At 43.0% G+C, this 23,695-nt stretch overlaps 1 protein-coding gene across 4 annotated transcripts in view; it reads left to right on the top strand.

Moving 5' to 3' along the window:
• Positions 1 to 23,695, top strand: part of YTHDC2 (YTH N6-methyladenosine RNA binding protein C2) — a 131,889-nt gene that overhangs the window by 13,469 nt on the left and 94,725 nt on the right. For all 4 annotated transcript variants that reach the window (XM_073677216.1, XM_073677232.1, XM_073677212.1 and 1 more), the window contains 6 exons: positions 1,000 to 1,146; positions 2,098 to 2,188; positions 6,057 to 6,253; positions 7,371 to 7,570; positions 8,996 to 9,162; positions 12,205 to 12,307. In XM_073677216.1, the coding sequence (XP_073533317.1) occupies positions 1,005 to 1,146; positions 2,098 to 2,188; positions 6,057 to 6,253; positions 7,371 to 7,570; positions 8,996 to 9,162; positions 12,205 to 12,307 (900 nt within the window). In that variant the 5' untranslated portion in view covers positions 1,000 to 1,004. The remainder of the gene's footprint in view (positions 1 to 999; positions 1,147 to 2,097; positions 2,189 to 6,056; positions 6,254 to 7,370; positions 7,571 to 8,995; positions 9,163 to 12,204; positions 12,308 to 23,695) is intronic.

The following is a 23,695-nucleotide window of genomic DNA, read 5'->3' as shown; positions in this document are numbered from 1 at the left end:
ATTTTATAGAAAATTTTTTTTTTTTGCATCGCTTTATTATGAGAGCTTTAACTTTTTGATTTTTCGGATAATGGAGCTGTATGGCGGCTTGTTTTTTGCGGGGCAAGATGACGTTTTCAGTGGTACCATTTTTATTTATATTTGTCTTTTTGATCGCGTGTTATTCCATTTTTTGTTTGGCTGTTTGATGATAAAGCAGTGCTTTTTGCTTCGTTTTTTTTTTTTTTTTTACCGTGTTCACTGAAGGGGTTAACTAGTGGGACAATTTTATAGGTCAGGTCGTTCGGCGATACCAAATATGTGTACTTTTATTGTTTTTTTTCATAATAATATTTATTGATGGGTACATTATATTTTTATTTTTGGTGGATTATTTTTTTTTATTTTATTTTTTTCACTTTCTGAGAGTTTTTTTTTACTTTTTTACTTTGTCCCACTCTGGGACTTTCACTTTTTTTATTCTGATCGCCTGCATAGCATAGGGATGGAGCACCATCCCTGTGCCATGCAGGCAGTCAGCGCTGCACAGTGAGAAGATTGTTTTGTCATGCACTGCGCATGACCAAAAAATCTTCCTGCTGTCTGGTGACCCGGATGTTGCAACACCCAGGAAGCGCTGGAGGCCGGAAGAGGAGGTGAGTATTGCGATCACCTCCCCTTAGCCACCGAAATGCTGCGATTGACTTCGATCGCAGCATTGCGGAGGTTAATGTGCCGGGAGCGGTGCGGGACCGCTCCCTGCACATAGTACCGGGTGTCAGCTGTGACAATCAGCTGACACCCGGCGGCGATCGCGCCCGCACAGCCTGTGTGCGCGCGCGATCGCGATGACGTACTGATATCGGTCAGGCTCTTAAGTCCCAGGGCACAGACGCGTCTTAGTACGTCATGGGCTTTATTAATCATGATAAATTTTCAGTAAAGTTGATTACATAGTTGTTTGATCCTTTTGTGTGTTTTTTTTTGTAAAGTAGATAAATATATATTTTTTTTGTGCAGTAAAAATGTCACGTTCTGGCGCAATTTTGAAATCCAGCACTTCCAAATCTGGAAAAGCGAAAGGGCTGAAGGACATTCGTATAGATGAAGAGGTGAAGATTGCTGTTAATATCGCATTGGACAGATTTCGTAATGGTGACCAGAAAGGTATATAGTCAGGACCATTATTCTATTACTTTGTAATTTCATTATGTGAACCCTTCATTGTACAGCAAAAATAGATGCACGTATATAGTTTACATGCCTGACTCCTCCTCTTTATTTTTACGCTCTTGTTCATAAATCTGTTGTTTCCTTGCTGTGGATCCTTTCCTCATAAAATGAGTGACTCATGTAATAAATGGGTGTCAGAGAATTTGTGCTTATGGAATACCCAGATAATAATAAGTAACATTGTACTATCAATTATGAAGAAAAATTCCAAGTGTTGGCAACTAAGTAAAATCTTCAAAACTTTATTTCAAAACATAGAATTAAAATTCATAGTGGTAGATGAGATAATGCTCAGACGCGTTTCAGGCGTCAATTACTAATTCAACCACTATAACTCTGCCATTGGAGGAGAGCAGGAGCTCCAAAGCTGGCTGAATCCAGTGTAGGAGCATGTGCTCTTTTCCTACTGCCTAATAAACTGGCCAGTGCTGGTAGACTGCATATGTGGCCAGTAATCTGGGTGGTGAGCAGTATATTATAGAATTTCAGTATTTTGCGGAATATCAGACGCACTAAACCATAAGACGCACCCCATAAGACGCTCCACTGCTGCTGCCACCCCCTCCCCACTGAAAGCTATATTTACACTATAAGAGACACCCCCCCCCCCCCATTTTTCTCCCAAATTTGGGGGGAAAAAGTGCATCTTATAGTTTGCAAAATCTGGTAATAATCCTTTCTTTCCTGAAAAGAGAGGAAAACAGAGAGGATTGTTAATAAGTGAATTGCAAAGTTGCTTGTTTTTACAAGAACTTTACAATTTACCTCATTTATTATTGTGAGAAAACTTTCAATAGCAACTGTTTTAATATGACATTACTTGGACTGAATGTTGGTTAAACGTACTAAAAGAGTCTGAATTGTTGTACTTTTCACATGATTCAGAGATGGAGTTCCCTTCTTCCCTGACTGGCACTGAGAGAGCTTTTATCCATCGTCTTGCTCAATCACTTGGACTAATATCTAAGAGCAAAGGGTAAGTTACTGCTTGAACCTTACATATTAATTTTTTATTTGTAATGAAAAGGTTCATCTAGCCAACCTCTCTTGCGCAAAACCTGTCCCCCTGACGCCCACCCCGCTGCTCCCTCTCTCTGGAACCCAGTGGATTGCCCGCTCTGTCTGCAACAAGCTCCATTTTGTCCACGATCTCTTTACCTCTCGTCATCTCTCCTTCCTGGGCATCACAGAGACATGGCTAACACCCTCTGACACTGCCTCCCCTGCTGCGCTGTGTCATGGCAGTCTCCACTTCACCCACACTCCTCGCCCTGGAAACAGACATGGTGGAGGAGTGGGTCTTCTCCTCTCTAACAACTGCACCTTTAGCCCTACTCCTTCTCTTCCCTCCCTTATTCTCCCTTCTTTTGAAGTCCACTCCGTCCGCATTTACTCTCCCTCCAACCTCCAAGTGGCTGTCATATACCGACCCCCGGGCCCGATCACTGCCTTTATCGACCAATTCTCCACCTGGCTTCTTCACTTTCTCTCGGCTGACATTCCCACAATCATCATGGGCGATTTCAACATCCCCACTGACACTCGCCAGTCAGCAGCATCAAAACTCTTGTCGCTTACTTCATCCTTTGGACTTTCTCAGTGGTCCTCCTCAGCCACCCACACAGACGGACACACACTAGACCTCATCTTCACCCGACTCTGCTCCCTATCTAACCTCACAACCTCCCCCCTACCCCTATCTGACCACCACCTACTCACATTCTCATCCCTGTCCTCCTCACCTGTCACCCATGTCCAGCAACTAACACCCCCCCGCAGAAACCTTGCACATCTAGACACTCACACACTCTCTGACTCTGTTCTACCACTGACATCCATATCCCTCACTCCATGACACAGACAGCGCCACTTCTTTCTACAGTGCCACTCTCGCATCAGCTATTGACTCAGTCGCCCCTCTCATGCATGGCAGAGCGCGACGAGTCAACAGGCAACCCTGGCACAACAACCTCACTAAACAGCTTCGACAAGCGTCCAGGGTTGCGGAGCGGCGTTGGAAGAAAACACATACTCAAGATGACTTCACTGCATTCAAACAAGCAACACTCGCATTCAAATCAGCACTCACCTCTGCTAAACAGGCCTACTTCACAACCCTCATATCTTCCCTATCCTACAACCCCAAACAACTATTCAACACTTTCAACTCTCTCCTCCGCCCTCCACTCCCCCCTCCAACCTCCATCATCTCTGCTGAGGAGTTTGCAACACACTTCAAAAACAAGATTGACCAAAAACGGCAAGTCTTTACTGTCCGACCACCACAACCCCTCTGTCTTCCACACCACTTCCCCACCCCTATAACCTCCCTTCCCAACATCACGGAAAGAGAACTTACTCGTCTCCTCTCCAAATCACACCTAACCACATGTGCACTCGACCCGATCCCATCCCACCTCCTCCCTAACATCACCCCCACACTCGTCCCATCCCTAACCCATCTCTTCAACCTATCACTATCCTCTGGTACTTTCCCTGCTGCCTTCAAACATGCCACAATCACACCCATCCTCAAAAAGCCATCCCTCGACCCAACCGCCCTGTCCAGCTATCGCCCCATATCGCTGCTCCCATTTGCCTCCAAACTCCTTGAGCAACACGTTCACGCGCAACTTTCCTCCCACTTTTCATCTAACTCTCTCTTCGACAACCGACAATCCGGCTTCCGCCCCCACCGTTCCACCGAAACTGCCCTTACCAAAATCACCAATGACCTACTTACAGCCAAAGCTAACAGACAATTCTCTGTACTTCTTCTACTTGACCTGTCTTCTGCTTTCGATACAGTTGACCACTGCCTCCTCCTGCAGATCCTCTCTTCCTTTGGCGTCAAAGACCTTGCCCTATCCTGGATCTCCTCATACCTTTCTAACCGCACATTTAGCGTCTCCCACTCCCACGCTACCTCCTCACCCATCCCCCTCTCTGTTGGAGTCCCTCAAGGCTCTGTCCTAGGACCCCTACTCTTCTCAATCTATACCCTTGGCCTGGGACAGCTCATAAAATCCTATGGCTTCCAGTACCATCTGTACGCTGATGACACCCATATCTACCTCTCTGGCCCAGACGTCACCTCTCTGCTGTCCAGAATCCCAGCATGTCTAGCAGCCATATCCTCCTACTTCTCCTCCCGCTACCTCAAGCTCCATGTGGACAAAACTGAACTCATTATCTTTCCCCCATCTCGCATATCTTCCCCACCTGATCTTTCTATCACAATAAACGACATCACTCTTTCCGCTGTACCGACAATCCGCTGCCTTGGAGTAACCCTTGACTCTGCCCTGTCCTTCAAACCCCACATCCAAGCTCTCACCACCTCCTGTCGCCTCCAGCTCAAAAACATTTCCAGAATCCGTCCTTTCCTCAACCCTAACTCTACTAAGCTGCTTGTGCATGGCCTCATCATCTCCCGCCTCGACTATTGCAACATCCTCCTCTGTGGCCTACCTGCTAACACTCTCGCACCCCTCCAGTCCATCCTCAACTCTGCTGCACGACTCGTTCATCTCTCGCCTCGCTACTCCTCTGCTAAGCCCCTTTGCAAATCGCTTCACTGGCTCCCAATTGCCCAGTGCATCCAGTTCAAACTACTAACACTGACCTACAAAGCCATCCATAACCTCTCTCCTCCGTACATCTCTGAACTAATCTCCCGATATATTCCCTCACGCAACCTCCGGTCCTCCCACGACCTCCTTCTCTCCTCCACACTTATCCGTTCCTCACGCAATCGCCTCCAAGATTTCTCCCGAATATCCCCCATCCTATGGAATTCTGTGCCTCAAAACGTCCGATTATCCACCACATCCGGATCCTTCAGACGGAACCTGAAAACCCATCTCTTCAAGAAAGCTTACAGCCTGCAATGACCCCGCTGCCTCCTCAACAACGCCGAAGCTACTACTACTGCAACCCTCCAACCTACTGTCTCCTCCCTATTCCCATAGAATGTAAGACCGCAAGGGCAGGGTCCTCTTCCCTCCTACCAGTCTATCATTGTTACTTTGTTTACTGTAGTGATATTCTTATTTTGTATGTAACCCCCTTATGTACAGCGCCATGGAATCAATGGTGCTATATAAGTTAATAATAATAATAATATAAATACTTTGTCACACTTAATTTAGTGAAACTGTTGTTTCAGTAGCGAATGTGACTATTTGGCAGAAAATGTCTTGCCTCAATTATAACACAGAACAAAATGACTCAGAAATCACTGGTTCACTTCTACATTCTGTATATTTCTTTATTTTTCTGTTCCATTACTTTTAGCAAAAAACTGAAAATTGTTTCCATCCATGTATCAGCATATTGCCATGGGGTAACTCTTGTAACATATACCGTCAGTGGGCAGAATTCTTTCTTAGAGGAAAGTCAATTTTTTTTTACTGCTATTAAAGGATTTATCTAAATTTTACTGAGGTCCTTGTAGTCTTTGTTAACTTGACTTGCGTTTCTGCACTCATGACTCCTGCAGCCAGTCACTGGCTTCAGCCATCACATACCATGCACTTCTAAGGGCAGTGATTAGCTGCAGTGGTGCCGATGGCACGTCTTTGCTACAGCTAAACAGTTAGACAATGACTGTGGGGAGCACCAGAGCTATGGCACTGAGGTTTAGAATGTCTGGTGCCACTTAAAAGCTAGAAGTCTATCCTAATATAATGGCAGCCTTTCCTAGCGACTCGTTCCTTTTTAAGCTTTTGTTAAAAGAAAGTAAATTTAGATCTGAAAATTGTTATTTTCATAGTGATTTCTTGTAGTAAAATCTGAATGATTAAAATTTTGATCTAGATCTACTTTTTTGCTTTTGTTTTCAGCAAAGGATTTAATAGATGTCTAACCGTACGGAAAAAGGATGGTTCTGAAGGTCTCAGAGCTCATATGTCCTGCTGCCTGATACAGACCACAAGACGCGCCATGAGAAATCTCTTCCAGCGGTTTCCTGTGACTATTAAGGAAAGGACCGACTTGCTTCCGAAGACAGAGCGGGGAAATGTGTTTTCATTGGAAACTGGTGAGTGTTTCATTTTTTTGTTCCGAAAATGCTGTGGTTTTGCCGTACATTTCACTCTTTGTGTTTTAAAAGCATGTTTGTGTTGAAGAGATATACTATCATATACATATACATGAAATTGGTAATTTGAAGATCTAAGAGTTATGTGATATACCGTATTTTTCAGACTATTAGACCATAAGATGCACCTAGGTTTTAGAGGAGGAAAATAGAAAATTGAAGCAAAAAATGTGGTCATGATACGCTGTTATGGGGAAGGGGGTCTGCTGCTGACACAGTTATAGGGGTAATGTCCCCCAATTCTGTATTAATATCCCCCATCCTGGTATATATATGCCCACATCCTGATATATATGGCCCCCCCTTCCTATTATGTGTGGCCCCCATCCCCATCCTGGTATGCATGGCACCCCCATCTCCGTCACGCTGCACACACACACACACAAAAAAAAATTAAGGATTCTACTCACCTCCCCTCTGCTCCAGCGCTGCATCCTGCTCTTCTGCCAGCTGGTGATCTCACCTTGTGAGCAGCGCATAACGTCACTGCCATGCACCCTCACACGCTGAGGTCAGCTGCTGGAATATTCACTGTTCTCCATGCCGGGACTAAGGGCGTTGGGGGCAGTGAATATTATTTCTCCTTATTAGCGCGCACAGTGTTAGCCTCAGCCGCGGCACCTGCAGCGGCTCGGTGATCACAAGTGTCTGCTATTAAGAGAATGAATATTTACTGCTCTCCACTCCCATGGGTGTGGGGAGCAGTGAATATTCATTCTCTTTAACAGCTGGCACAGTGTTAGCTGCAGCAGGCGGCTCCTGTCTCCTGTGACCCGCTGTTCCGCCGCTGCCGCTCCCCCCACACCATCCACAGCCGGACCGTACATCCGGACTATAAGATGCACCCCCCCCCTACTTTCCTTCAAAATTTTGGAAGAAAAATGTGTCTTGTAGTCCCAAAAATGCGGTAGTTATGTGAACTCTGTGAAGCTGTGCATAATAGAGGTAAGCCCTGAACATATGATTTTGAAAGGAATCTTCTTGGGTTATGGTTTTAGTTTGGGGCCATATCTGGTGGAGTTTGCCAGATTAAGGAGTTTTTAATTATTGTTTGTAGAGAGCCGTGAAATGAACAAAACCAGTGGACGGTTAAACAATGGCATCCCCCAAGTCCCTGTGAGAAGAGGGGAATCTGAATTTGACTCTTTCCGTCAGTCTTTACCAGTATTTGAAAAGCAAGAGGAAGTTGTTCAGATTATTAAGGAAAATAAAGTTGTTCTGATTGTTGGAGAAACAGGATCAGGAAAAACCACCCAGGTAGGACATACATTTTTCATTAAAAAATCTAAATAACCTTCGGGTACATGCATACACAAATATTCTAAAATTATTAGCATCCATGTATTGATATATCTTGTGGGTTTTCTTGTTAGCAGTTACGTAATTTATTTTTAGCGTTTCTGGACACTGCAACTTAAAGGATAGCTTCAATAACTTTGGCCGAATATGATTTCTTCAGTCAGTGTAGGCAAAGCTATTCTTTTCTATCTGCCATAAATCTGCTTAGCATGTATGAACTGACTAGCATGCATGCGTTCTCAGCTGGGGCTTATCGCCCTTGTGATTTTCAGGACCCGGTCCAGTGACTCATATGTGATATTGCACAGGCTGGCTAATTAAAAGTAGCCACAGATGCTGTCAGGTAAGAGACAGTTCTTCAGTCTCTCATCTAGCCCCAGAGATTATGGTCATGGCCGCTGTTCAACGTCCTGGGAATCAGTGTGCAACCAACTGCATTCAGCATGCCTGTCTTCTAATGGTTAAAGGGAATGTGTCACACACCCCCCCCCCCAGGCGATATCAGACCTCTACTATGGGCATACAGGTGGTAGAAGAGTAAATCTATACTTACCTGTATGGCCCATAGCAGAGGTCTGATTGCAGAGATATCTGGTTTTATAAAATCTGTTTTCCAGAGGCTTGGCATCCGGGGGACACCAAGCAAACCCCTCCTATCTGCTTACTATTCCCCTAAATCTCTGCCTCTGTGCTAAATTACCATATCCCCCCCCCCCTCCCCTGCATGTCAGGGGAGGGGGGAATGTGACCTGCCCTGTTCTGCCTCCCCTCCCGGGCATGCGCAAAGCGCTGCTCCCATGGAGCACGCTCTGTTTCCCTCCGGCCCCTTTTGGCTGCGTACTGTGCTGCAGCTTTGTATTGCGCAATTGACAGTGAGTCACTGAGACTTACACTCCGCTGGCAGTACACAGCCAAACGGGGCCGGAGGGAAATAAAGCGGTGCTTTGCACATGCGTGGAAGGGGAGGTAGAGCAGGGCACGTCACAGGTCCCTGTGATGAGCAGGGGAGGGGGTGAATATGGTAATTTAGCACAGAGGCGGCGATTTAGGGGAATAGTAAGCAGATAGGAGGGGTTTGCTTGGTGTCCCTCGGATGCCAAGCCTCTGGAAAACCAACTTTATAAAACCAGATATCTCTGCAATCAGACCTCTGCTATGGGCCATACAGGTAAGTATAGATTTACTTTTCTATCACCTGTATGCCCATAGTAAAGGTCTGATATCGCCCAGGGGGGTGACACCCTCCCTTTAAAACTGCAGGTGTGGTTGGGGGCGACACACAGGTTGATTTTGTTTAGTATTTGTTATTATGTTTATTATTTAGCACAGTGACCACTTTTTTGTCTTGGTGTGACTTCTTCCTCTAAATGTTTTGTCTGTAAGATTTCCCAGTTCCTTCTTGATGATTGCTACAGAAATGGAACTGCTTGTCGAATCTTCTGCACCCAGCCAAGGCGCCTGGCTGCAATTGCTGTTGCTGAAAGGGTTGCTGCTGAAAGGGGAGAGAAAATTGGTCAAACTATTGGTTACCAGATTCGTTTAGAGAGCCGGTATGTTCATTACTTCACTAATTTTCTAAGACTAGTCCTAAATTATAACTCAGCCAAACCTGATTTCATTGCAATCCATTGCAAGGCTAGAGTTTTTGAAGCCTATAAAAATGAGATTCAAACAGAACCTGACCAAGTATAAAAATGTAATTGGTAGCCAAAATCTGCAACATCTGTTTGCCCTTGGCGAAGTCAGCCTTTTTTGTTGGACACAACAGCTCGGTATGAAGGAAAGACCAAGACCACTTTATTTTTTAATCCGCTCTTGGTTTTGGAATTTAAAACTACTTTGAAAAACCTGAAAGTGTGATCTCCTCGTAAACTACTAACGGCTGAAATGAATAGCATTCATTATGTTGTTACAAGGGTATGTGTCAAGGGAAGGCATATACAGTGAGTACGGAAAGTATTCAGACCCCTTTAAATTTTTCTCTTTTTCATTGCAGCCATTTGGTAAATTCTATAAAGTTCATTTTTTTATCATTAAAGCACAATCTGCACCCTATTTTGACTGAAAAAACAGAAATGTAGAAATTTTTGCAAATTTATTATAAAAGAAAAACTAAAATATCACATGGTCATAACTATTCAGACCCTTTGCTCAGACACTCATATTTAACGCACATGCTGTCCATTTCCTTGTGATCCTCCTTGAGATGGTTCTACTCCTTCATTGGAGTCCAGCTGTGTTTAATTAAACTGATAGGACTTGATTTGTAAAGGCACACACCTGTCTATATAAGACCTCACCACTCACAGTGCATGTCAAACCAAATGAGAATCATGAGCTCAAAGGAACTGCCCAAGGAGCTCAGAGACAGAATTGTGGCAAGGCACAGATCTGGCCAAGGTTACAAAAGAATTTCTGCATTACTCAAGGTTCCTAAGAGCACAGTGGCCTCCATAATCCTTAAATGGAAGAAGTTTGGGACCACCAGAAGTCTTCCTAGACCTGGCTGTCCAGCCAAACTGAGCAATCGTGGGATAAGAGCCTTGGTGAGAGAGGTAAAGAAGAACCCCAAGATCACTGTGGCTGAGCTCCAGAGATGCAGTAGGGAGATGGGAGAAAGTTCCACAAAGTCAACTATCACTGCAGCCCTCCACCAGTCGGGCCTTTATGGTTGAGTGGCACAACGGAAGCTTCTCCTCAGTGCAAGAGATTTGAAAACCCACATAGAGTTTGCTCAAAAACACATGAAGGACTCCCAGACTGTGAGAAATAAGATTCTCTGATCTGATGAGACGAAGATGGAACTTTTTGGTGATAATTCTAAGCAGTATATGTGGAGAAAACAAGGCACTGCTGATCACCTGCCCAATACAATCCCAACAGTGAAACATGGTGGTGGCGGCATCATGCTATGGGGGTGTTTTTCAGCTGCAGGGACAGGACGACTGGTTGCAATTGAAGGAATCATGAATGCGGCCAAGTACAGTACAGAGATATCCTGGATGAAAACCTCTTCCAGAGTGCTCTGGACCTCAAACTTGGCTGAAGGTTCACCTTCCAACAAGACAATGACCCTAAGCACACAACTAAAATAACAAAGGAGTGGCTTCAGAACAACTCTGTGACCATTCTTGACTGGCCCAGCTAGACCCTTGACCTAAACCCAATTGAGCATCTCTGGAGAGACCTGAAAATGCCTGTCTACAAACTTTCACAATCCAACCTGATGGAACTGGAGAGGATCTGCAAGGAAGAATGGCAGAGGATCCCCAAATCCAGGTGTGAAAAACTTGTTGCATCATTCCCAAGAAGACTCATGGCTGTACTAGCTCAAAAGGGTGCTTCTACTCAATACTGAAAAAAGGGTCTGAATACTTATGACCATGTGATATTTTAGTTTTTCTTTTTTAATAAATTTGCAAAAATTTCTACATTTCTGATTTTTTTCAGTCAAGATGGGGTGCAGAGTGTACTTTAATGAGAAAAAAAATGAACTTTTTAGAATTTACTAAATGGCTGCAATGAAACAAAGAGTGAAAAATTTAAAGGGGTCTGAATACTTTCCGTACCCACTGTAAAACGCAGCACGTGAACTATCAGTTCTTGAAGTTGATGTCCTGGAAACAGTAAAAGTGGGGAATGATAAAAATTTTAGCGGCTTTAACAAAGGCCAAATCACAATGACTAGAGGACTGGCATTTCCTAAATGTGGGGTATTCCAGCTTGTACTGGTTAGTACCTGTCAAGAATGGTTCAGGGAAGAACACCCTTTGCTCATGCTGACAAGTGTCTGCAATGTGAACATTAGCGTCAAATTTGGACCATGACGTTATAGAATAAGGTGTCTGGTTTGATGAATCACGTTTTCTTTTACATAATGTGGATGACCAGGTGTGTACTTTGCTTACCTGCAATAAAGATGGAGTACATGAAGAAGGCACGCTGGTGGAGGCAGTGTGATGCTCTGGTTGTATTTCACTGGAAACCTTTGGGTCCTTGCACTCATGTTTATGTTGACATGTTCCATATACCTAAACATGATGGCAGGCCAAGTACATGACAGTGGTGTTGCCTAATAGAAGTTGCCTGTTTCAGCAGGATAAGGCACCTTGCCACACTGCAGCCTTTATTCAGAAATAGTTTGAAGGTTATGACAAAAAGTTTGGGTTGTTGTCTTGGCCTCTAAATTACCTTAATGTAATTTTGAGTGAGCAGCTGCCGAATGTGCTGGAAAACAAAGCTGAATCCTGAAGGCCACACCTCATAACTTACAAGATCTAAAGGATCTTCTGCTATTATCTTAAAGGCAGATATCACAGGATGCCTTCAGAGGTCTTGTGGAGTCCATGATGTGATGGGTTACAGATATTTTTGGATTATATGAGTGGGAGCTACATAATGATTTGACCGAGATAAAAAAAATAAAGATTTCCTTCAGCAACAGGTTAAATGGTGTCTTCATGGAGTTGTAGAACGTCTGGAATTATTGACACCACAAGGTATACATTACTACAATATATAAAAAATAATTTCATAAATTGTTCTGTTTAAAACATTTAAATTAAAAAAATATTTTGCTTTCTCTTAAATAGGGTTTCTCCAAAGACGCTCCTCACCTTTTGCACTAATGGAGTTCTCTTGCGTACTCTGATGGCTGGAGATACTACACTTTCAACAGTAACTCACGTCATTGTGGTAAGATATACTGCATAGCTACAGCTGCACTGTGAATATTAATATAATGCTGATAAATTGGAGGCAGATGAATGATATAAGGTGACTTCCAGTTATGAATTACTTTGATGGTTGGGATCTGTGTAATGTGACCCCTCCACCCATCAGTAGCTAGAAAAAGGATGTAGATAGGAGTCTTCATTCTGGAGAGGTGAAGGGCTGTAAATGTAATATATCGCCAGCCTCCAGCTTTTTTAGCATTCACAGTAAGGCTCAGTTGTCACATCATTTTTCACTTTCATACACATTGACAGGATTTTCCTAACATATATTCCACTGCATAGGTATAATGTGGCATGCGTTGGCATTGAATCCCATTATAAAAATTAAGTATACAGCATGTAGCTGCAAACTTTAGACATGTTTTTAATGCGCTTCAACATAGTCTCTCTCTTGCAGATTATTAATCCCCACTACTGTTCGTTTCATGTTTCCATTATAGCTAGTGTTCTTCATCTACAGTATGATAATCTTATTTTACTCTCCCTTCCTTCAGGAAATACTAATTCTCCTGTTTTGGATCCAGCTGGTGTAGAAAATGTTTCAGGCAATGCTCTTTTGGAAAATATGCAAATAGTCTTCCCTCCAGAAAGAAGACTTTTTCTATCTAGTGCCACCTTTAGAGAACAGCAAAGTACAGGTGGCAATAGAGTGTTTCTTTCCTTCTGGAGGAGAGCTAATTTACGTCTTTAAATTAACCACTTCGCACCAGAGCCTGTTTTTGCCTTCGTGACCGGGCCAATTTTTTCAATTCTGACCACTGTCACTTTATGAAGCAATTACTCTGGAACGCTTCAACGGATCCCCCTGATTCTGAGTTTGTTTTTTCGTGACATATTGTACTTCATGATAGTGGTAAAATTTCTTTGATATCACATGCGTTTATTTGTGAAAAAATCGGAAATTTGGCGAAAATTTTGAAAATTTTGCAATTTTCAAACTTTGAATTTTTAAGCCCTTAAATCAGAGAAATATGTCACACAAAATACTTAATAAATAACATTTCCCACATGTCTACTTTACATCAGCACAATTTTGGAACCAAAATTTTTTTTTGTTAGGGAGCTATAAGGGTTAAAAGTTGACCAGCGATTTCTCATTTTTCCAACAAAATTTACAAAAACATTTTTTTAGGGACCACATCATATTTGAAGTCACTTTGAGGGGTCTTTATGACAGAAAATACCCAAAAGTGACACCGTTCTAAAAACTGCACCCCTCAAGGTGCTCAAAACCACATTCAAGAACTTTATTAACCCTTCAGGTGCTTCACAGAAATTTTTGGAATGTGGAAGAAAAAAATGAACATTTAACTTTTTTCACAAAAATGTTACTTTAGACCCAATTTTTTTTATTTTCACAGGGGTAACAGGAAAAAATGGACCCCAAAATTTTTTGTGCAATTTCTCTTGAGCGTGCTGATACCCCATATGTGAGGGAAAACCACTGTTTGGGCGCACGGCAGGGCTCGGAAAGGAAGGAGCGCCATTAGACTTTTTGAATGTAAAATTTGTCTGAATAATTAGCAGATACCATGTTGCGTTTGGAGAGCTCCTGATGTGACTAAACAGTGGAAACCCCCCACAAGTGACACCATTTTGGAAACTAGACCCCTTAGGGAACATATCTAGATGTGTGGTGAGCACCTTGAACCCCAAGGTGCTTCACAGAAGTTTATAATATTGAGCTGTAAAAATAAAATTTTCACATTTTTCCCACAAAAACGTTTTTCATCCCTTAATTTTCCATTATCATAATGGTAATAGGATAAATTGCACCATTAAATTTGTTGTGCAATTTCTCCTGAACACGCCGATACCCCATATGTGGGGGAAAACCACTGTTTGGGCGCACGGCAGGGTTTGGAAGGGAAGGAGCACCATTTGACTTTCTGAATGTAAAATTTGTCTGAATAATTAGCAGACGCCATGTTGCGTTTGGAGAGCCCCTGATGTTCCTAAACAGTGGAAACCCCCCACAAGTGACACCATTTTGGAAACTAGACCCCTTAGGGAACTTATCTAGATGTGTGGTGAGCACCTTGAACCCCAACGTGCTTCACAGAAGTTTATAATAATCAGCTGTAAAAATAAAATTTTCACATTTTTCCCGCAAAAACGTTTTTCATCCCTTAATTTTGCATTATCATAAGGGTAATAGGATAAATTGCACCATGAAATTTGTTGTGCAATTTCTCCTGAACACGCCGATACCCCATATGTGGAGGCAAACCACTGTTTGGGCGCACGGCAGGGCTCGGAAGGGAAGGAGCGCCATTTGACTTTTTGAATGTAAAATTTGTTTGAATAATTAGCGGACGCCATGTTGCATTTGAGGAGCCCCTGATGTGCCTAAACAGTGGAAACCCCATACAAGTGACACCATTTTGGAAACTAGACCCCTTAGGGAACTTATCTAGATATGTGGTGAGCACCTTGCACCCCCAGCTGCTTCACAGAAGTTTATAATATTGAGCCATAAAAATAAAATTTTCACATTTTTCCCACAAAAAATGTTTTCCTTTCCCTAATTTTGTACTATCATAAGGGTAACAGGATAAATTGCACCATGAAATTTGTTGTACAATTTCTCCTGAACACGCCGATACCCCATATGTGGGGGAAAACCACTGCTTTGGTGTACGGCAGGGTTCGGAAGAGAAAGGAGCGCTATGTTGGCTGGGATAGGCAGCAGACACCATGTCACATTTGAAGAGTCGCTGACATGCACAAACAGCAGAAACCCCCACAAGTGACCCCATTTTGTAAACTACACCTCTCAAGGAATTCATCTAGGGAAGTAGTGAGTATTTTTAAATTTTTAAATTTATACCATTGGGCAGTGAAAAAAGCATAATTATATTTTTACCACAAAAAAATGTTTTACCCTCAGATTTTACATTTTCACACAGGGCAATGGGTAAAAATGGTGCCGAAATGTGTCACACAATTTCTTCTAAAAGTGCCAATATCCCATATGTGGCTGTATCGTACCGCTCAGCCATACGGCGAGATCTGGGGGGGACGGAGTGCTATTTGACAATTGGAGAACAAATTATTGTAGAATAGGCATTTGGATTTGGGAGCACAAAATTTTTTGAATTTCTTTTGGGGGGCAAGGGCCATTTTGCTTTTCCAGAGCCTTTCTGCTACCAGTAACTTGGAAGTCCCTTATATTTTTAACAGATGACGGACCTGAGTGGGGACTAGCTTTTTTTGAGGACTGAGTTGAAGCTTTTATTGGGAACATTTTACGTAACATTTATCCGGCGCTCTAGGCTGAGCACTTACATCGGGGTTTCCATCTAAATTTCCAAGTGATGTAATTCAGATGAAACCCCTGCGGGATCCATTAACTGTAATGAGGCAGCAGAGTTACTCTGGACTCCGTCTGGCCTCTGTTTAGCGGTGTCCTTTTTTTCAGAAGTGCACAAAACTGTGGCCAACCGCACTTTTATGCACGCCTAAAACAAATGACACCGTGGGATCACAGGCCAGACGGCATCCACAGTGGCCTATATCTGCCTCATTACAGGGAATCTTCCGTCATGGGTTCCGGCTGAATCACATATTTCAGAGATTTACATGGAAACTCTGGCGTAAGTGCTCAGCGCAGAGCGCAGGATAAATGTGTGCCGAGCCATACTGCGATCTTTGGGAGACATAATAAACAAATCAGTAGCAGGTGAAGAATTGGTTTTATTTATTTTTTTACGCCGTTCCTAGTGTGATATAACTGATTAGATTACTTTATTCTTCGGGTCGGTGCGATTACAGAGATACCAGATTTATATCGGGTTTTTATGACTGACAGCTGTCACACACTAAGAGACGCTTTTTTTTTGCAAAATCTAGTTTTTGCATCGCCATATTTTGAGAGCTATAATTTTTCCATATTTCGGCCGACAGAGTCATGTGATGGCTTGTTTTTTGCGGGACGAGTTGACATTTTTATTGATACCATTTGTGGGTACGTGACATTTTTTGATCGCTTTCTATTCCGTTTTTTTGGGAGGTAAAATTAACAAAAACCAACACTTCAGGAATTGTTTTTTGAGGTTTTTTTTTATGCCGTTCTGCGTGTGGTAAAAGTGATCAGGCAGCGTTATTCTTCGGGTCAGTACATTTACTGCGATACTACACTTACTGTATATTTTTTTATGTTTTGGCGCTTTTACACAATAAAACAATTTTAAAGAAAAAATATTTTTTTTGCATTGCTTTATTCTGAGAGGTATAACTTTTTTATTTTTTGGCTGATGGAGCTGTATAGTGGCTTGATTTTTGCAGAACAAGATGACGTTTTCAGCGGTACCATTTCTATTTCCATTTTGCTTTTTGATCGCATTCTTTTCCACTTTTTGTTTGGCGATATGAGGAAAAAGCATAGTTTTTTGCTCCGTTTTTTATTTATTTTTATTACGGTGTACACATAAGGAGTTAATTAGTGTGACAGTTTTATAGCTCGGGTTGTTTCGAACGCGGCAATACCAAATATGTGTACTTTTTTTATTTTTGCATAACTATATGGATTTATCGGTTTAATATTTTATTTATTTATTTTTATTTATTTTGTATTTTTTTTTTTAACAGTTTCAAAACATTTTTTTTTACTTTTTTTTACATTTTTACTTAGTCCCTGTATGGGACATTAATTTTTATTTTTCTGATCCCTGATCTCATGTAATGTAATAGACATATATTACATTATATGAGATCTTCACTGACTGTTTCACAGTCTCTTGTCTGGCATCAGCTACAGGCTGAAGTCAGACAGGAAGGACACCATATATGGCAGAGCTGGAGGCGGTCATGTGACCTCCAGCTGCCATAGCAACGCCAGGTCCTGAAAGCAATCAAGGGGTCGTCAGAGAGGTAAGTGGACGACCCCCTCTCCTCCTGCTGTCTCCTATATGCCGCGATCACTATAGATCACAGCATATAGAAGACAGCAAAGGGTTAACATCACTGGGACCTGATCTAATCAGGTCCCGATGATGTTCCCTGTCAGAGCTAACGCTCTGCACCGCTCTCACAGCGCTTGCAGGACCCAGGGGGTCCTGAGCACTGCGAGACCACCCACCGTTTTTAAACGTCCGCGCTGCACAGAGCCCAGGCAGCGCGGACGTTTATCTACAGTGGGCGGTCGGGAAGCGGTTAATGTACATATTACAGAAAGTCCTGGTGAATCAGGTTCATTTGGTCTCTGATCTCAAAAATTAAATAATATGTAATCTATACTAGCTCAATAAGTGCTGCTTATGGTAATAGAAACTGCGAAGAATGAACAATTCTGTGCACAATCATTCTTAAGAAAGCCTACGATAGTTTGCTTACATTGACATGTTACTATTATTGCCCATCAAGGCGTGTTACTGGCAGAGTCAGATTATTATCTGCCAGCATAATTTCGGCCTCTATGTTTATTTTATATTTTATTCTCCTAACTATGGCATTCGCTGTGTCCTTAATTTGCACCCAATGTATATATGCTGCAGATTTATAGGGCTCATCTGATATCCTGGTTATTGAGTTTGTTTATTTCTGCAGATCTTTAAGTACTTCCGAACTGCCTATGGACGATAAATGTTCAGGCGGTCTGCGTTAGACTCTGCAGTGACGTTCCCATATGTTGCTGCATTGCAGTGCACTGCACACGATCATGCAGCTGCAGAAGCGGGGACCGACCTGCCAGAGACAGCCAGACTTCCCATAGAGAAGGCGGCACAGATGGTTTATTACTAGTGATGAGCGAGCACTAAAATGCTCGGGTGCTCGAAGCTCGGGTCGAGCACATTGGAATACTCGGGTGCTCGACCCGAGCAACGAGCCCAATGTAAGTCTATGGGAAACTCGACCATATTTCTGGCGGTCCCCCCCGACGGTCTGCAGAAGGTCAAAAATTGCCCAAATCGATGGGAACGGTGCTAAATTAAACGTCAGGCAGGCAGAATATATAGGCCGACAGGCAGGCAGGGTATATAGGAGGGTGCATGAAAAACATAGCAGGGCAATTGGAACACACTAGTGCCCTCCGATTTTCATGCACCCATCTCTTTAAAAAAAGCCGGCCGGCAATTCATCAGCGGCATACACCGGTACCCGACAATTTAGAACAGAAAGAATAGAGCATCATGCATAGATTAGATAGATAGAAACATGTCAGTCACATATAAAAGAAGTACAGTGACAGTGTTGGTTACTGTACTTGTCATTTAGTGTTAAAATAAAGGATTTATTAAAAAAAAATAATAGTGTTTTTGTCTCTTTAAAAAAGCCGTCCGGCAATTCATTTATTAAAAAAAAAATTGGCGTGTGGTTCCCCGTAATTTTAGTCTCTAGCGGAGGTTAAGCAGACAGCTGGGGCAGATGTTTGAAGCCTGGGAAGGGGGTAATACCCACGGAGCTTCCCAGGCTACTAATATCAGCCCCCAGCTGAATACCTAGCCTTTACTAGCTATTAAAATGGGGGACCCCCCAAAAAAAAGACGTGGGGTCCCCCCTATTTTAATAGCTAGCAAAGGCTAGGCTGACAGCTGGGGGCTGATATTAATAGCCCAGGAAGGGTGCCATGAATATTGGCCCCCTCCCAGGCTGGAAACACCAGCCGTCAGCTGCCCCAGAAATGGCGCATCCATAGGATGCGCCAATTCTGGCGCTTAGCCTTGCTCTTCCCACTACCCTGTAGCGGTGGCAGTGGGGTAATAGGGCTGGGGTTGATGTCAGCTTATAATGCCAGCTGAAATCAAGCCCAGGTTAGTAATGGAGAGGCGTCTATAAGACACCCCCATTACTAACCCCATAGTCAAAGTTAAAAAAATCCACAAACACCTAGAATAAAGTCCTTTAATTGAAATAAACTCACAATTCTTTAATGTTCTAAATTAAACCATACTTACCATCACGCCCATTCTAGCTGAAGCCAACGATCTCCTGCAATAAATATAAAATAATAAACCAACCTCATCCTTACCTTTCCATGGTTCCCAGGGCCGGCACCGCATGCGCAGGAGAATTCTCACACACTGTCAGTGACGTGCATGAGGTGAGCTGAGTTCATTGGACATGAACTCGGCTCATCTGGATGACGTCACAGCGAGACACTGAGGAGCGCAAGCATGCCTGCGCTTCTCAGTGTCTGCGGCATGGCAAGCTGGATGGCAGCTTTCTGCTGCGATCCAGCCTGTCATGTGAATGTAGCAGAGCTGGAGCTGTCCTGGGAACCATGGAAAGGTAAGGATGAGGTTGGTTTATTATTTTACTTTTATTGCAGAAAACATTGGCTTCAGCTGGAATGGGCGTGATGGTAAGTATGGTTTAATTTAGAACATTAAAGAATTGTGTGTTTATTTCAATTAAAGGACTTTATTCTGGGTGTTTTGTGTTTGTTTTTTTTTTAACTTTGACTATGGGGTTAGTAATGGGGGTGTCTTATAGACGCCTCTCCATTACTAACCTGGGCTTGATGTCAGCTTATAATGCCAGCTGACATCAACCCCAGCCCTATTACCCCACTACCACCGCTACAGGGCAGTGGGAAGAGCGAGGCTAAGTGCCAGAATTGGCGCATCCTATGGATGCACCATTTCTGGGGCGGCTGACGGCTGTTGTTTCTAGCCTGGGAGGGGGCCAATATTCATGGCATCGTTCCTGGGCTATTAATATCAGCCCCCAGCTGTCTGCCTAGCCTTTGCTAGCTATTAAAATAGGGGAGACCCCACGTCATTTTTTTGGGGGGTCCCCCATTTTAGTAGCTGGTAAAGGCTAGGTATTCAGCTGGGGGCTGATATTAGTAGCCTGGGAAGCTCCGTGGGTATTACCCCCTTCCCAGGCTTCAAACATCTGCCCCAGCCGTCTGCTTAACCTCCGCTAGATACTAAAATTACGGGGAACCCTACGCCAATTTTTTTTTTAATGAATCCTTTATTTTAACGCTAAATGACAAGTACAGTAACCAACACTGTCACTCTACTTATTATATATGTGACTGACATGTTTCTATCTATCTAATCTATGTGTGATGCTCTATTCTTTCTGTTCTAAATTGTCGGGTACTGGTGTATGCCGCTGATGAATTGCCGGCTTTTCATGTTTCACTGTGAGCACTGTTCCCATCGATTTGGGCAATCACTGTAATGCCACAACCACCATGGCTGTGACATTACAGTGAGTGGCAGACAATCCCTGCATGATTGGTGCTCTAAATAGCGCCAAACATGCAGCACTGGGACCCGAGCACCCGCCCGAGCATCTCGAAAGTACTCGACGAGCTCCGAGCATCTCGAGTACTGAGATGCTCGGGCGAGTACCGAGCAGTGGCGAGCATGCTCGCTCATCACTATTTATTACCGACTATACCTTTCATATCAGTGTATACACAGCACTAACTGCATTTCTTCCTCAGGAACCAGTGGTCAGGTCATTTGTTTGTTGGGTGTAAGGAGGGCGTAGAAGCTGCTGGGTCCTAGGAGACCCAGTCGGCTCTGATAAGCAGCCAGGAGGCTGCATTTCTACTATAACTGGGGCTAATGTACTAACCCCAGTTACAGGGTAAATAAGAAAAAAAATATTTATTGAAATGCCTCCTAAAGGCCTTTTTGACCTTATGTGGGGCACAATATGTGAACTAAATGAAAAATACATAAATAAAAAATGATTAAATAAAATGCAAGTAAAAAAAAAAAAAAAATGCTGCAAATCCAGATCACTGTACTAGCCCTGCCCAGTTTATGATATATAAAAATAATTGTTACAGACAGGGGAAACTTTATGAATGTATTTTAGTAGTCTTTTGTGGTCAGAAAAAAAAATTGGAAAAACAGACACGTATTTTCCATGTTTTACCACCAATACTGTCCGCTATAAGTATAAAAAAAAAAAAAAAAAAAAAAAAAAGAGAATATGACAGCGTCATTAAGAACTATGCCCCATGTTTCACAAAAAAAAGATGTAAAGATGATTTAAATATCCAAACGAGAAAATAATTTACCGCTCTTTAAAAACCACACTTAAGAAAAAACTAAAATGTGCCCGTTCTTGAAGTGGTTAACACACAAAACCATAGTAATGTTATATTGCTCCTGTTTCCTAAATGATAAAAGCACTCTATAAAGCGGCAGCTCTGGAGTTTTCTCATTAGGTTAAAGAAATAAGCATTGTAAATAAAAATCCAATCCATATTTACAGCGATAATTACCTGTAAAGCAGATGGACGTCAGATCTGCTGTAGCTTACAAACTAGGAGCTTGTAAATGGTGAACTGATGTGGTTGGGATCATGCAGTGTATTGTAAATGAAGCCTTTATATTTTTGTTTTGTCTCATGAAGTGATGATTGATGTTCCTGCCACAATCAAATCCATCGCCATCGATCTAATAATTAAAATGTGGCTAGTGTCACATGACAGTTTTTATCAGTATGGTTTATTGCTCTCGTTTTGCCCTGTAAATTCAGGTGCAGTGATTTTTTGGTTGTTCCTTAGTGCAGCAACATTATAAGCAGGACACAGTTATGTTCCCATGTTATGTAAGCATTACAGTTGCTGGTATGATTTATGCATGTGATTCAGAGTTTTATTTACCGTATATTCCGGCGTATAAGACGACCTGGTGTATAAGACGACCCCCCTACTTTCCTGTTAAAATATAGAGTTTAGGATATATTCACCGTATAAGACTACCCCTTTTCCAACGCATACCAAACACCGGTAAAAATAAAAAAAAAACAGATTTGAATTTAACATGGTCCTTTTTTAATTTAAATTCTTATGACATGCAGGTATATAGCAGGAAAACTGTCACTCATAAACATATTAAAATAGGGGGGACCCCACGTCATTTTTTGGGGGGGTCCCCCATTCTAATAGCTAGTAAAGGCTAGGTATTCAGCTGGGGGCTGATATTAGTAGCCTGGGAAGCTCCGTGGGTATTACCCCCTTCCCAGACTTCAATCATCTGCCCCAGCCGTCTGCTTAACCTCCGCTAGAGACTATAATGATGGTGGATCCCACGCCAATTTTCTTTTTAAAAAATCCTTTATTTTAACACTAAATGACAATTGAGGGGTTAATAAAGATGCAGTCCCTAAATTATTATTAATTTTGTAATTAATTTTTCCCAAAAATGTTGACGTGGGCTTCGCCATATTTTTGTGTCCAGCCAGGAACGGGCTGCCCCCAACCACCAGCTGCCTATTTGTACCTGGCCGGACACAACAATATAGGGAAGCCCTTTTTTTTTAAATTATTTCATGAAATAATTAAAAAAAAAAAGACGTGGGGCTTCGCCCTATTTTTGTGTCCAGCCAGGTACAACTAGGCAGCTGGGGGCTGGAATCTGCAGCGCAGGGAGGCCCAAGCTTTCTGGCCCCCCCCCGCTGCAAATTGCAGTCCGCAGCCACCCCGGAAAATGGCGCGTTCATAGAAGCGCCATCTTCTGGCGCTGTACCCAACTCATCCAGGGCCCTGGTGCGGTGGCTCACTGGGTAATAAAGGGGTTAGGGCCAGCTTGGCATTATCAGCTGGCCCTAAGCCCGAAATTCATGGGGTCACGCCAATATTAGACATGACCGCCATGAATTTCTAGTAAAGTAATTAAAAAAAACACAAACACCCAGAATAAAGTCCTTTAATTGAAATAAAGACACAATTTTTTAATGTTCTAAATTAAACCATACTTACAGTCACGCCCATTCCAGCTGAAGCCAACGATCTCCTGCAATAAAAGTAAAATAATAAAGCAACCTCATCCTTACCTTTCCATGGTTCCCAGGACCGGTCCAGCTCTGCTACATTCACATGACAGGCTGCACCGCAGCAGAACGCTGCCGTTCAGCTTGCCATGCGGCAGACACTGAGAAGCGCAGGCATGCTTGTGCTCCTCAGTGTCTGACTGTGACGGCATCCAGATGAGCCGAGATCATGTCCAATGAACTCGGCTCACCTCATGCACGTCACTGACAGCGTGGGAAAATTCTCCTGCTCCCCGCATGCTCAGTAGAAGTTTCCCACGCTGTCAGTGACGGACGTCCAGGAGGTGAGCTGAGTTCATTGTCGGCTCATCTGGATGCCGTCACAGCGAGACACTGAGGAGCGCAAGCATGCCTGCGCTTCTCAGTGTCTGCGGGATGAGAGGCTGGATGGCAGCGTTCTGCTGCGGTCCAGCCTGTCATCTCGATGTAGCAGAGCTGAAGCTGTCCTGGGAACCATGGAAAGGTAAGGATGAGGTTGCTTTATTATTTTACTTTTATTGCAGGGCGTGATGGTAAGTATGGTTTAATTTAGAACAATAAAGAATTGTGTGTTTATTTCAATTAAAGGACTTTATTCTGGGTGTTTGTGTTTTTTTTAACT

Source organism: Phyllobates terribilis, unplaced genomic scaffold (genome assembly GCF_046119375.1).
Source record: "Phyllobates terribilis strain yellow unplaced genomic scaffold, ASM4611937v1 Scaffold_1__5_contigs__length_1240528914, whole genome shotgun sequence".
Lineage (NCBI taxonomy): Eukaryota > Metazoa > Chordata > Amphibia > Anura > Dendrobatidae > Phyllobates > Phyllobates terribilis.
The sequence above is the reverse complement of the archived record's forward strand: the minus strand, read 5'-3'. Positions and strand labels throughout refer to the sequence as shown.